Source organism: Myotis myotis, unplaced genomic scaffold (assembly GCF_014108235.1).
Source record: "Myotis myotis isolate mMyoMyo1 unplaced genomic scaffold, mMyoMyo1.p scaffold_m19_p_1, whole genome shotgun sequence".
NCBI lineage: Eukaryota > Metazoa > Chordata > Mammalia > Chiroptera > Vespertilionidae > Myotis > Myotis myotis.
The window spans coordinates 162489002-162504492 of NW_023416313.1; the positions used below are offsets into that span (position 1 = coordinate 162489002).

The window sequence follows — 15491 nt, forward strand, 5'->3', positions numbered from 1 at the left end:
GCCTTCCTGTATACTAACAACAAAACTTCAAAAAAAGAAATGAAAAAAGCAATTCCTTTTGCAATTTCAACCAAAAGAATAAAATATCTAGGAATAAACTTACAAAGAATGTGAAAGACCTAAATAATGAAAAGTACAAAGCATTCTTAAAAGAAGTTGAAAAAGACACAACAAAATGGAAAAATATTCATGTTCATGGATTGGAAGACTCAACATGGTTAAAATGGCCATTTTACCCAAAGCAATATACAGATTTAATGCAATCCCATAAAAATCCCAATGCTATTTTTTTAAAGAAATATTAGGAGAAATCATTAGATTTGTATGGAACCACAAAAGACTCCAGATAGCCAAAGCAATCCTGAGAAAAAAGAACAAAGCTGGAGTTATCACATTGCCTGACTTCAAATTATACTACAAAGCTATGATAATCAAAATAGCATGGTACTGGGAGAAAAACTGACACACAGATCAATGGAACAGACTAGAGAGCCCAGCTATAAAACCACATGTATATGGACAGATAATTTTTGACAAAGGAGCCAGAAGCACACAATGGAGTGAAAAGAGTTCTTCAATAAATGTTGCTAGGAGAAATGAAAAGTCACATGCAAATGAATGAAACTGGATTACCAAAATTAATTCAAAATGTATAAAAGACCTAAATATAAGACCCCAAACAATAAATTACATAGAAGAAAGTATAGGTACTAAACTTATGGACCTTGGTCATAGAGAACATTTTATGAACTTACCCCAAAGGCAAGGGAAGTAAAGGCAAAGATAAATGAATGGGACTATATCAAACTAAAAAGCTTCTGCACAGCAAAAGAAGCTGACAACAAAACAAAGAAGCAGCCAGCCAGGTGGGAGATGATATTTGCAAATAGTAGCTCCAACAAAGGTTTAATTTCCAAAATAGATAACTCATAAAACTCAACACTAAACAAACAAACTACCCAATCCAAATGTGGGCAGAGGACCTGGAAATACCCCTCTCCCAAGAAGACATCAAACAGCCAATAGATATATGAAAACATGTTCAACCTCACTGGCAATTAGGGAAATGTAAATCAAAACTACAATGAGCCAAGTTTTGCTCAGTGGATAGAACATCGGCCTCAGGACTGAAGGATTGCAAGTTTGATTCCCTCTTAAGGACAAATACCTCAGTTGCAGGCTCGATCCCCAGCAGGGCACTTGCAGGAGGCAACCAATTGATGTGTCTCTCTCACATCAATGTTTCTCTCTCTGTGTCTCTCCCCCTCCGTTCCACTCCCTCTAAAAATCAATGGAAAAATATCCTTGGGTGAGGATTCAAACACACACACACACACACAATACACACACATAGAAATTAAAAAAACACTACAATGAGATACCACCTTACACTTGTTAGAGTGGCCATTATCAACAAGACTAGAGGCCCAGTGCACGAATTCGTGCATCAGTGGGTCCCTTGGCCTGGCCTGCAGGATTGGGCTGAAACCGGCTCTCCAACATCCCTTGAGGGGTCCCACCGGTGCACAATCGGGGCTGGGAGGGACTCAGGAGGTTGGCCAGCTAGGGAGGGTCCACAGGAGGGCTCCAGGGCATGTCTAGCCCATCTTGCTCAGTCTCAATTGGCTGGACTCCAGCAGCAAGCTAACCTACCAGTTGGAGTGTCTGCTCCCTGGTGGTCAGTGCACATCATAGCAACTGGTTGATCGGTCAACTGTCTGCCCCCTGGTTGTCAGTGCACGTCATAGTGAGTGGTTGAGCAGCCTTAGCATATCATTAGTATATTATGCTTTGATTGGTTGAACGGATGACCGGACATTTAGCATATTAGGCTTTTATTATATAGGACAAGCAATAAGTGTTGGGGAGGTTGTGGAAAAAAGGGAACCCTCATTCACAGCTGGTGGGAATGTAGACTGGTACTGTCACTCTGGAAAGCAGTCTGGCAATTCCTCAAAAAATTAGGAATAGAGCTGCAATACAACCCAGCAATCCCTCTCCTGGGTATATACCCAAAAACTCGAAATCATGTATTTGCAAAGATATATGCATCCCTATATTCATTGCAGCATTATTTAAATAGAATTGGGATTTTTATGGGATTACATGTCTGGCCAAGACATGGCAACAACCAAAGTGTCCTGTGATAGAAGACTGGATGAAGAAGACGTGGTACATGTGCACAATGGAATACTACTCAGCCAGAAAGACGGGATGAAATGACGCCATTTGCAACAACATGGATGGACTTTGAAAACCTATGCTAAGTGAAATATTAGTCAGTCAGAAAAAGCTAAGAACTATATGATTTTGCTCAGATGTGGGATATAAGACTGAAACCCGTGAATACAAACAGCAGCATGGTGATTGCCAGAGGGAAGGGGGTAGTGGGAGAAGAGGCTCCTAATATATGGTGATGGGAGGAGATTTGACTTTAGGTGGTGGGCACATGGAATAACATATTGATCTTGTAACATAGAGACTTACACCTGAACCTACATGTTCATGTGCACCAGTGTCACCCCTATAAATTTAATAAGTACATTTTAAAGAGAAAGAAATATATTGGCCTGATGATGTGTTGAACCATCTATAGAATTAGCCAATACCTCCATATTTTTATTTTCATTTGCACTTAACCTTTCTTTCCAAGCAGAGGAAGTTTTTTTTTCTGATTGTCTCATTGCAATGTAAATTTTTATAGTATAATTCCAAAAATTTTAGACCTATTACCGAAAGTTGTTATAATTTTTTTTTTGAAGTCTTCAATTCCTACACCATGAGGAAGTTAATGTCATATTTTAGGGATTGGAATAAAATTTGTTTTGTGGTGCTTAAATTTAATGCCAAAGTAGAGTAGAGTTTAACTTGTGTTTGTGAGTCAGATCGTAGTTTGTCTAACATTTTTATTTTCACTGCCTGGTTGTTAATAGCTTTCTAGTATAGGTGTTATATCTGTTGCTCTTCTTGTTTTCTGGTTGTTATTAATGTGTACAATATCACAGCTTCATGTAGGTCAACTTTCTTAAGTTTCTTCTACCATTGACTTTTAGGAAATGGGAAAGAATAAGTCATAATAATTGGGTTGTTTTTTCAAAACACATACCACTAGGGATTCTCATAAGTTTACTCTCTCTGCCATCCCTCCTTGGAAATCAATTCATGCCTATAGTGAATCACTGTTACTGGAGGAACTTAAGATAGTTCTCAGGCTCGGCCAGTGTGGCTCAGTCGTTGAGTGTTGACCCATGAACCAAGAGGTCACCAGGTTGTGGGTTTGATCTCCAGTAGGGGGCATGTGGGAGGCAGCCGATTGATGTTTCTCTTTCATCTCATTGATGTTTCTATCCCTCTCTCTTCCTCTCTCTCTAAAATCAATAAAAACATATTTTTTTTAAAAAAAGTTCTCAGGTGTGTCAGTTTCTCTTAGTATCAAAAAAAAAAGTTAGTCTGCGTAGTTGTTTATTTTTAAATGAAAAAGTTGCCAAAATTATTCAGGAAAGTGCTATTTCATAAAGCAATAAATGACTGCAAATTTCAAATATGCATATTATCTAGTAATAAAAGTATTCTCTTAAAGTGTTAAATTAGACAAATACTTATATCAGAGAAGTCCTTGGTTATTAGGAAAACAATCCTGAATATGGTACCCTTTTCTTTAAGAAAACATTATAACCTTACTAAAATTAAAACAAAAGAAAATTTTTTTAAAAAAAAATATGTTTTTATTGATTTTTAGAGAAAGAGGAAGGGAGAGGGAAAGAGAGATACTCAACAATGAGAGAGACTCATGCATTAGTTTCTTCCTGCACACCCCTCACTGGGGATGTGCCAGGAATCGAACTGGTGACCTCTTGGTTATGAGTTGACACTCAACCACTGAGCCACACAAAACTTCTTAAATAAAAATTATTTTCTGTTTTCATTCTTATTTCCTTTTGTCTTGAATAACTTTCACAAAATATATCTGTATAACCAGTGTCGTGAAAGTTCCCAGGTTTCACTTGACTACTTTCTGATCTGCCTTCAGTACAGGTCCCTCCCTTCTTTTCTTCTCTTTTTACTCTGGAATTAATCCTCTACCTACTTCACAGGCCGATTCTTTGATGAGAATGAATCCCCTGTTGATCCGCAGCATGGCTCTAAACTGGCGGATTATAATGGGGATGATGGTAACGTAGGTGAGTATGAGGCAGACAAGCAGGCTGAGCTGGCTTACAATGAGGAAGAAGATGGTGATGGTGGAGAGGAAGACGTCCAAGGTGAGCGTGGGCCTGGCTTCCATGCTGTGACCATGAAACCTACCAATCCAATTTGGTTGAATTTGTGTAGAATGTTCCCACTTATTAGTAGCAGTACAGTCTTAATACAAAGAGGTTCAGTGCAGTTTTTCAATTGTATTTTGAAAACAATTTTATGATAGTGGTATTAATAAATTTATAAATAAATTATTTTAATTGTTATCAATTGTAGTTATATGTGTTATTGATATAGACACAATTTGAAACTCAGAATCTTGAGAAATTTTAGAATTAAATTGTTTAAAATGGTCCTAGACAAGTACTCACAGAAAATAATTCCCCTTTTCAGTTTCTCATCTGAAAGCATTTTAGTTATTCTAGGTACAAATATTGATCAGACAGCCTTTTTATTATCAGGGAAGCTGTAAAGGAAATAGTCTCCTCTACACTGAAGATAAAATTATTTTACTACTGATTCAGCATAGAAAGTTCTGAGGTTTAAAATTTATTTTTAACAATCAGTTTGTGAAGATTTATCTGTTTTATGTTTAATACACAGATTCAACATATTTTCCTTGTTAACTGTGTTACTTCTGAGCTTTTAATTTAGTGAAAGTTCAGAATCTACCTGTGTGCATGCAGCCCTGCCCATGCATGCATATTAGTGTGTGTTGCTTCTTTGCAAGTGTGAAGGCCTGTTTTCTGCCTGCTTACATCACTTAGTAGTATTTGTGGAGCTTTTCTTTTTTCTATAAAGGTTCATTATAAAGTTAATGTGTGTGTTTTAGATTTTATAATATTATGCATGCAATATTTTCCCAATGTAACTGTCTTGATTTACTCCTTAACTCTTTTTAAGGTAATTAAATTTTATTTAGGTTCATAACAAGAGTTCTGATAAAACTCAGAAGAAAATGTAGTTGTCCTAGAATACTACATATTTAATAGAAAAAAGGAAACCAAAGACTCTGACTTCCTCCTAGGCACTGTTTTGATAGCCCATTCTAGTTTTAGAAGAATGGTTATTGGGAATAGAAAGAGATTAGTAATTGTTAGTAGTTAAGGATTTGTTAATAAGAACCCACTTTTTGGTCTTTTGAATAAATTATACTCACTTCTTCTATACTCTTATCCATTTTCATAAATCTTACCATTTTTTCTTACTACTTTTGTGATTTGTTCGAGTTATACTTATTTGCAGTTATTTATAATGTTGCATTACATATATTTATATCATATCAACAATTAGAATGTAAGCCCTTAGAGGGCAGGAATTTTCATTTATTTTGCCTTCTATTTTGTTTGTATCTTTTTCTGCCTTCATATTCCTCCCCACCACCCATAGTTTTTAGCACACATAGGGTGCTCAGTAAATATTGTTAACTAATACTTTTATCCTTTTCTCATTTAATTTTTATTCTTAAAACTGTGACTAGAGTAATAACCCTTTAACTTACTTCTGGTCTTAATAAGCTTGCTTGGTTTACACTTTAAACATTTCTAGTTTTCTTTCAGAAGGGCTTCTGTCTCAGATAATTTTAGGTTTTCATTAGAACAATTAATTTCAACTATAATTGAAAATCATTTCTTATATTTTGGCTATCTTAAAGGTAATGACTTTTATCACAAAACTTCAGTTTAATATTTTTATCCATAGCAGGTACATTTCTCTTCATCACCTTCTCTCTCTCTCTCTCTCTTTCCAGTACCCTTCTTTCTCTTCTACCCTCAGTTCTCATTGCCACTGTCCACTGTAGGTCCTCATTACCCTCATGCTGCCTGCCTTTACTTTCACAAGAAAATTAATCTATTGATTCTAAGGAATATAAATAAAGAAATGACCTAGGATTATATCCTCAGTGAAGTAGGGGGGGGGATTGGTCAATTTTTGGGTTTCTTCATTTGCAAGTGAATTTTACTTGAGCTGGGGTTTGCCATTTAACATTTTTATCCCATTTGGGGGTTCACTAATGATAGCAGCCAAGGAAAGGGCAGCTACCAAGGGGACTCTCTTATTATAGGTAACAGAAAGATGCAAGAACATCAACTCCAGCAAATAAAGAGGAATAAGTTTGGGTGAGATGACAAAAAAGAAATATGGGAGACCCAAATAATTTTAAACACATTTTCATGATTAAAAATGTTTCATGTTTAAAATTTTTAGGTATAGTATTGATCAAAAAGTGTGGAGAGGAAATTGTGGCTATTCCCTAATTAAGTTTGAATACTTGGAATTTAAAAGTATTTCTTCATAGCTTCGTTGTAGAAATAATGGTTGAGTTCCCAGCCCAGTTTGTACGTGTAGCCAAAGCAGGCAGTAGAGTGGAAAAACACATTAGCCTGAGAGTTAGGAGATCAGTTGTGTATTGCTTTTCAAGTCACTTAAACTCTCTGGGCCAAAATTTATTCATCTGTAATGTGAGAGTACTTAACAAGTGTTCTTCTCAGTGCTAAAATGCTGTGGTTACATTCACAGTGGAATCACTACCTATAACACAAGTATTATGGGAAATGTGTTTCAGATTTTAGCATGCCTGAAGTACATCTTTTCCCAAACTCAGGGAAGAAAATGGAAACTACTCCAGCCATCAAGACTCTGCAGCTAGAGATATCAAAACAAGGTTCTAGCCATAGGAACTCTTCTCTGCTCTCTCTAGTATTAGGAGGAGTTTTCCCTTGTATACCTAGTATTAGAGATTCCAGCTGCAGGACTGAGATTTGGGCTTCAGCTCTGGCTTTGGTCTCCAAAACACTCTGGCTTTGGTCTCCAAAACTCTGGTTTATAAAATGCAGATTTGGGTAGCATCTCTACCAATAGAGAGCTGAAGGGTTCCAGTTTTATCTCTGATGCCTATTCATATGTATTGGTCATTTGAGTCAACACCGTATACATAGTGTTTTCTTATAGAATTAAGTGAAGCCTAATTTTCCTGTGTTTACAGTCCTGATTTATTTTGGCTTTTAGTTCCTGGTTTCCTGAAGCATCCTAAAAGAAATATTTTATTTACATTAGTGTAAAAATATTTTTCCTGACTTCTTTTTTTTATTATTATTTTTTTAAATTAAATCTTTATTGTTCAGATTATTACATTTGTTCCTCTTTTTTTTCCCCCCATAACTCCTCTCCTCCCAGTTCCCGCCCCACCCTCCGCCCTCACTCCCCACCCACTGTCCTCATCCATAGGTGCACGATTTTTGTCCAGTCTCTTCCCGCATCTCCCACACCCCTTTCCCCTCCAAGAATAGTCAGTCCACTCCCTTTCTATGTCCCTGATTCTATTATAATCACCAGTTCATTCTGTTCATCAGATTATTTATTCGCTTGATTCTTAGATTCACTTGTTGATAGATGCATATTTGTTGTTCATAATTTGTATCTTTACCTTTTTCTTCCTCTTCCTCTTCTTAAAGGATACCTTTCAGCATTTCATATAATCCTGGTTTGGTGGTGATGAACTCCTTTAGCTTTTCCTTACCTGTGAAGCTCTTTATCTGACCTTCAATTCTGAATGATAGCTTTGCTGGATAAAGTAATCTTGGTTGTAGGTTCTTGGTATTCATCACTTTGAATATTTCTTGCCACTCCCTTCTGGCCTGCAAAGTTTCTGTTGAGAAATCCGCTGACAGTCGTATGGGTATTCCCTTGTAGGTAACTGAGTTTCTTTCTCTTGCTGTTTTTAAGATTCTTTCTTTATCTTTTGCTCTTGGCATTTTAATTATGATGTGTCTTGGTGTGGTCCTCTTTGGATTCCTTTTGTTTGGGGTTCTCCGCGCTTCTTGGACCTGTAAGTCCATTTCTTTCATCAGGTGGGGGAAGTTTTCTGTCATTATTTCTTCAAATAGGTTTTCAATATCTTGCTCTCTCTCATCTTCTGGCACCCCTATAATTCTGATGTTGGTACGCTTGAAGCTGTCCCAGAGGCTCCTTACACTATCCTTGCATTTTTGGATTCTTTTTTCATTTTGCTTTTCCGGTTGGGTGTTTTTTGCTTCCTCGCATTTCAAATCATTGACTTGATTCTTGCGCTCCTCTGGTCTGCTGTCGGGAGTCTGTATAATATTCGTTATTTCATTCCGTGTATGCTTAATTTCTAGTTGGTTCCCCAATATAACATCGAGGGTCTCATTAGTTTTCTTGTAGATCTCATTAAGTTTATCGGCGGCTTCTAAACAGTTCTTGAGAGACCTTAAAAGTGTGGTTCTGAACTCTATATCTTCCATTGACAATTTTGTCCTGTTTCTTTGTCTCCGCATTTTATTATGCTTCCTTGGTGCACCCCCTAGTGGTCTTTGTGTGCAGTCTTATAGTTAAACCTTGATTGTTGTAGCTAATACCAGGGAGGGTTTGACCTCCAGGCCAAGTGGCTATGAGAATCAGCTGTGTCTGCAGTGAGAGAACTTCTGTCCTCTAGGGAGGTGCTAATCTAGCCTTTGCCTGAGGCTATCCGGCAAATGCCTCTGTGCAGGGCTTGGGCGGGGCGGGTCGCACAGGATCAACAGGGTGGGCCGGAGAGAGCAGTTATGGCGGCTCTCAGTCCTGTCCCCAGGGGCTCTGCCTCTCTGAGTCCCAGCACCCGCTGCAAACCTCGGAGAGAAAGCTGCACTCGCTCTGACCGAAGCCAGACAGTCCCGCTTCTCCCATTTGAGTCTGGGTCCCTAAAGACTCACCTGTATCTGGAGCTCAGAGTCTGCGACTCCCTCCCGATTGAAAACGCCAACCGCGCCCTCCGCCGCCAGCCTGCTCCGCGCACTCCGCACCTCAGAATTTGACTTCAGTACTGTGCCTCCTCTGAGTGTCCGTATGCGTTTCTCTTTCCTCCTAGTTGTAGGACTTCCACTCAGCCAGCGTTCCTGTGGTTCTGGGTGATGTCCGTTCCGTTTTTTAGTTTCACTTTTGAAGTAGTTGTTCAAGGCAGCAAACTCCGGCGTTAACCTATGCCGCCATCTTGGTTCTCTCTTTCCTGACTTCTTAAAGATCTACTTTGGAAAGACTGCACATCTGATGGATATATCTTTTAATCCCTTCATTGTAACAAGGAGATGGACGTTTACAAATTCCCTGTACCCTTATCTTTAATCTCAAAGAAGTTCCTAATTTGACTAATAGAATATGCAATGCATATTACTAAATATATCTATGAAAGGAGCTTAGCACAGTGCTTAAATGCCTGATTCTAAGCCAAGACTGCCTGGATTTGAATCCTAACTGTGTCACCTTGTGAATTATGTAACCTCTATGCCTCAGTTTTCTCATCTGTCAAATAAGGATAGATATAGTTATCTAATTAAACAGTTATGTGGGTTATATGATTTAAATATTTGTTCAGCACTTAGAACAGGGTCTTTCACACTGTAACGCTCTGTGTTTGTTGAATTAAATTATATTTCTAGATAGTAACACCTTAATCTATCAAAAACTAAGCTATTGGGTAACTGTAACATGAACCAGAAAGTAAGAGAAGTCATTTTTTAAGACTGCAGGAGCCAAAAGATATCATTAAAAGCTGTGTACTAAAAAGGGAGCCTCTTAGGCTCTGATTGAAATACTTTTCATTCTTTTTTTTAAATTTTAATCCTCACTTGAAGATATTTTTTCCTTTTTTTTTTTTTTTTTTTTTTTTTTAGAGAGAGAGTGAAGGAAGGGAAGACAGAGGGAGAGGTAGAGAGACAGAGAGAGAGAAGAGGTAAGAGAGAGAGGAAAGAGGGAAGAGAGAGAAACATCAACATGAGACACATTGATTGGTTGCCTCTTGCATTCATCCTGACCAGGGCTGGGTGTTGAGCCTGCAACCAAGGTACATGACCTTGACCAGAAATCGAACCTATGACACTTCAGTCCACAGGCCAATGCTCTAACCACTGAGCAACCTACCAGGGCAAAATACTTTTCATTCTTGTTCTAATATTTTAGTACTCTGAACAGTCTTATTTCAAAACCTGTAGTTTGTAGCAAAATTAGGAAAGAAGGATTATTATTGACAAACTAGAGGGCTGGTGCACAACATTTGTGCACGGGGGGAGGGCAGGTCCCTCAGCCCAGCCTGCACCCTCTCCAATCCGGGACCCCTCGGGGGATGTCTGACTGCCTCTCGCAATCCGGAACTGCTGGCTCCTAACCGCTCACCTGCCTGCCTGCCTGATCACCCCTAACCCCTCTGCCTGCCTGCCTGATCGCCCCTAACTACCTCTGTCTGCCTGCCTGATCGCCCCTACTGGCCTGATCGCCCCTACTGGCCTGATCGCCCCTAACTGCTCCTCTGCTGGCCTGATCACCCCTAACCATCTCTGCCACGCCCCACACCCGGGACCCAGGATTCCCTCCTCCAGTTGGTCGCAGGCACCTGGGACCCAGGCTTCCCTCCCTCTGGCTGGCCACAGGCACCCAGGACCCAGGCCAGCTTCACCTGGGCCGGCCGCAGCTGCAGGGGACCATGGGCAGGCGGCTTCGCCTGGGCCGCAGCCGCAGGCACCCAGAACCGTGGGGTGGGCAATTTATCCCTCTCCTGGGCCGCAGGGTGCAGCCGCTGGTGCCCAGGACTGCTGGGCAGGCGGCTTGTCCCTCTCCTGGGCTGCAGCCCAGCTGCTGGCACCCGGAACCATGGAGCATGCGGCTTGTCCCTCTCCCAGGCCGCAGGCGCAGGTGCAGCTGCTGGCTCCTGGGACCATGGGGCAGGCGGCTGTCCCTCTCCCGGACCGAAGCCTGGCTGGTCCCCATTTCTCTCTCACAAGCTCATTAGTGCCTGGCTGGTCCCCATTCCTCTCTCCCCAGTGTTGAGTGTCTGAGCCCTTACAGCGTGATGGCGTGAGGACATGATGACCATTTGCATATTAGCTCTTTATTATATAGGATAAACTGACAGTAATGTGAAGTGACAGGTGATACCTATAAAGGAGCCAGGAAAACCTGTGAATAGCCAATAAGTCAAACTCCAAAGCACTATATAGAGTTTCTTCATATAGCTACTCGCCCTGGCCAGTTTGTTCACTGGTTAAAGCACTGGCTAGCACAATGAAGGGTTGTGGGTTCAGTTCATAGAAAGGGCATGTACCAGGGATTGCAGTTTCAATCCCTGGTCCCAGTCAGAGAGTTTGTGGGAAGCAACCAATCAAAGTGTCACATCTCCCTTCCTCCTTCCCCCACCTCCATTCTCTCTAAAAATCAATGGAAAAAAATATCCTCAGGTGAGAATTAACACCCCCCCTCCAAATATATATATAGTTACTCAGTGACTTTAGGGATGTCTAACAATATTATGTAATAAATATTTTCTTTTTGGTAAAGAAAAGATTAAGTTTTGGTTTGTATACTCTATTTAAGAAATTAACTAGTAAACTCTTTACAGAGAAGCAAAGAAATTCACTAAAATGTTAAATGTTAGGATTATGAGTAACGTTTATCTTCTAATTTTTATCTGATGACTAAGGATTAATTTTATAATTTTAAAAAGGCTATTTTTAAGGACATGAAAAAAATATACATAGAAGTTTCTACCAAAGCTTTAATTAAAATGACTTCATTTATATAGAAATAATATATAAAAGGATCACCTCCTCAATGTTTGTGTGTTCCTAAAGTTTTGCTGACTATATTTATCTCCCTTCCTCCCTCCCTCCCTTCCATCCATCCATCTATCCATCCATCCATCTTTCCAAACTATCATTAAAAGATTTGTTAAAATGAAGTAATCTTCCAAAATAGTTACAGACTTTCCCCTCTTTAGCCAAGCAACTGAGAAATAGAACACTATTTGCAGACTGTGTAAAATAATGAGCAGAAAACTACCTTAAAAAGGAGAAAAATTCCTGAGAAAAAAAAGAGACTTTTTAAAATTGGATTTCTGCAAATGATTTTAAAAACAATATTCTTGATACATAATTATTTCTCTTTCAGATGATGAAGAACGAGAACTTCAAATGGATCCTGCAGACTATGGAAAACGTTTAAATGATGTCCTTTAAAACCTAAAGGAAACTTTAGAAAACCTAAAGTGCTGTAAAATGGAATCATTTCTACTTTGTCCTTTTTGACTTTTGTTGTAAAGATCAGTTGTATCAGTTATAAAGATACATTGAGTTAAACTTAAGGAAAAATTTAATGAAGGAATGTACCCATGTACATATGTGCACTTTGTCATATTGTATTATTAATGCAGAGACCTTTTTGGTTGTATTACAGTTGAGCCAAAAACAAAGTAAACAAACTGTAGTCTTTGCGTTTAAAGCAAACTAATATATATTTTACATTTTATTGAGCCTAATTCTTTACTCAAATGGACAAACAGGAAAAAATGGTTGTACAGTTTATATAAGTTGCACATAATATAACCACAGTGAGAATAGTTAATTATTCAGCTTAAAAACGTTTTATGCACTTATTCTTGTTAACCCAACTGGTGTTCTGTTCCCACCCCTTATCACATGCTCTTCCAGGAATTATACCTACAATAGTTAGATAAAAAACAGGAACCTAGAAGCCAAACACTGGGCACCATGTGTACAAAATCACTTCCCCACTGCTTTTATTTTACACTAGAGGCCTAGTGCATGAAATTCAGAACTCGAGGAGGGGGTCCCTCAGCCCAGCTTGTGCCCTCTTGCAGTCCGGGAGTCCTTGGGGGATGTCCGACAGCGGAGGCAGGAGAGGCACCCGCCACTGCTGTGGCGCTCGCCAGCTTGAGCCAGGCTTCTGTCTGAGCAGCGCTCCCCCTGTGGGAGTTCATGGACCACCAGGGGGCAGCTCCTGCATTGAGCGTCTGCCCCCTGGTGGTCAGTGCACATCATAACAACCAGTCGTTCTGCTGTTGGTCAATTTGCATATTAGCCTTTTATTATATAGGATGAGTGCTGGTGTGTTTTGGCAGGTAAGCTTTCAGGTGAGGCCTGATGAAAGTTGAGATAACCTGCAAAGACATAATAATATTTATGAGTTATACCTTACTTAGTTCATGAACTTGTGAAATGCATGATTGACAATATTTTTTTTTTTTTTCACATAATACCAGTACTGTTGAACTATAATCAGGACTGGCTAAAATTTTTAAATTTTCAGAGTTCAAGTTAGTGAATATATTCATGATTTAAATGCCATATTCTAAAAGAGGTTAAGTCAACTTTGAAATTAATCTGCAATCAGTATTTCAAAGCTTCTCTGGTAGTTTTAGTGATATTATTTGACTAGACTTTTTCTGAATTACTAAATAAGGACTTTTAACAGATTTTTATTATTGCACAGGTAAATAGAAGTACAGTGAGGTCTACAGCCATTTTATTAAAGTAGCTTAAAAGTTTGTAATAAAGATGAATCTTTGTAATTACTTAAATGTTAGTTAAGAACCCATAAACCTCATATTTGCTAATTTTACAAAATTACTTTAAATGCATTTGTCTTTTTTTGACGCTTTTCAGTAGAATATGTAGCTAATTCTTGTTTTCTGAGTTAAAACACTTCTAAATCTAACCCTTCCACCCCCAAAATAAAAAGTTTTGATCATAAGGAGAAATTTAAGGATGCTAACTTTGTGTTTCAGAAGGGTTACTGGTAATTGCACATAAACATTAAATGCTTTCTTCCCCCTGTACTTAGAGATTTTTTTTTTTTTTAAAGAAAAGGTTATCACTTATTGGAGGTACAAAAATTATTAAACTTGGGTTCAGAAATTATTAAGTAACTAGGACAAGATATAGTGATTTACTAAAATTGTTTTTTCTACCATATCAAAGTAAGCAGTTCATGCCTTTGCTATGAGTAGAGTCAGGATTATAAATGAATTGGTATGATAGTTCATGGATTTTTTAAAAAATGGAGTTAAAGGGAATTAATGTATAACTTCTAGGTGTTAGAGTGGAAGATGAATCTAAAACATACTCCTAGAAATACTTTATGTTTAATACTGTAAAATTTTTGCAAATGAAAACAGTGAAATTTTCTGCCTTAGTTATTTTGTCATAAAAACAATTATTTGGTTGTAAGATAGTTGTTACTTACACTGCAAAATTTCTTCAGTTAGCAGTCTATACATTTTATAAAATGAGAAATCTTGAACCAATTGGTAATATTTCCAACTGTATTAACATTTAAATGCTATAAAATACTATGTGAATCTCTTAAAATTCTGACATTCTACAGTCTGTATTAGACATGCTGATTTTATAATGTTTTACTTCTGCCTTAAGATTTAGGTTTTTTAAATGTATTTTTGCCCTGAATTAAGTGTTAATTTGATGAAAACTGCTTTTGAAATCATCACTGGGTTCTAATAAATTAAAAATTAAACTTGTTTTACTATTTTGCTGATCTGATAATATATACACACATTTCACTTAAGTGATGCAAATAGCTACATTTTAACATTAAAATATGAGTAAATTTAGAATGGCAGAAATTTTTACACCAGGGCTGTTTACTGTGCTAGTTTATTCAACAAACTAGGGGCCCGATGCACGAAATTCGTGCAAGAGTAGGCCTTTTGCAGCTGTGGCTTATCCAGAAGGTCATCCGGATGGTCGTTCTGCTGTTCAGCCTTTTGGTCAATTTGCATATTATGCTTTTATTATGATAGATATTGAATGCTTCCTATGTGCCCAGCATTGTTCTAGGTACAATAGTAAGAATCTGCATGGATAAGACAGACCAGGTTTCTTTCCTCATAGAACTTACTACATTCAACTGGGAGCAGCCAGACAATACACAAGGTAAACAACATGAGCCAGGTAATTTAAAATAGTGATAAGAGCTATTAAAAATAAAACAAGGTTCCAAGGTCTGTAAGGTTCCAAATTTTCAGGTTTTTACTTAACTGAAACATTACAGTTGTGAATCTAGAAAATCATGAGCAAGGAGGAGAAAAATGAGGCTGAGGAGTTATGGAAGGGGTAATATGGGGAGAATCTTGTCAATTCAGGTCACTTGCTACTGACCCACAAAGAGAAAATGCAGAATATAAAATATACATGAAAGGTTGATTCTAGGGAAAATACATATTCAGACTTCAAAGTGATTTCTAAAATATGTCCTTTGCTCCAGCTGGTTTGGCTCAGCAGATAGAGCAATGGCCTACAGTCTGAAGGGTCCTTGGTTCGATTCCAGTTAAGGGCTCATGCCCGGGTTGCAGGCTAAATCCCCAGTAGGAGGTGTGCAGGAGGCAGCCAATCAATGATTCCCATCATTGATGTTTCTATCTCTTTCTCCCTCTCCCTTCCTCTCCGAAATAAAATTTAAAAATATATAAATACTAGAGGCCCAGTGCACAA

General features: G+C 38.4%; 1 protein-coding gene across 5 annotated transcripts in view; it reads left to right on the forward strand.

The window, feature by feature from the left end:
• GOLM2 (golgi membrane protein 2) overlaps nt 1-15102 on the forward strand; it is a 122180-nt gene extending 107078 nt beyond the window's left edge. For 3 of the 5 annotated variants that reach the window (XM_036299791.1, XM_036299783.1, XM_036299799.1), the window contains one exon: nt 12133-15102. Coding sequence is in view for 4 of the 5 variants with exons in the window: in XM_036299783.1 (XP_036155676.1) it covers nt 12133-12200 (68 nt within the window). In the remaining variant the exon portion in view is untranslated. Of the gene's footprint in view, nt 1-4094; nt 4263-12132 lie in introns of all 5 variants that reach the window. The other 2 variants (XM_036299765.1, XM_036299774.1) reach the window with 1 other exon arrangement.
• Nucleotides 15103-15491: the final 389 nt, after the last annotated feature.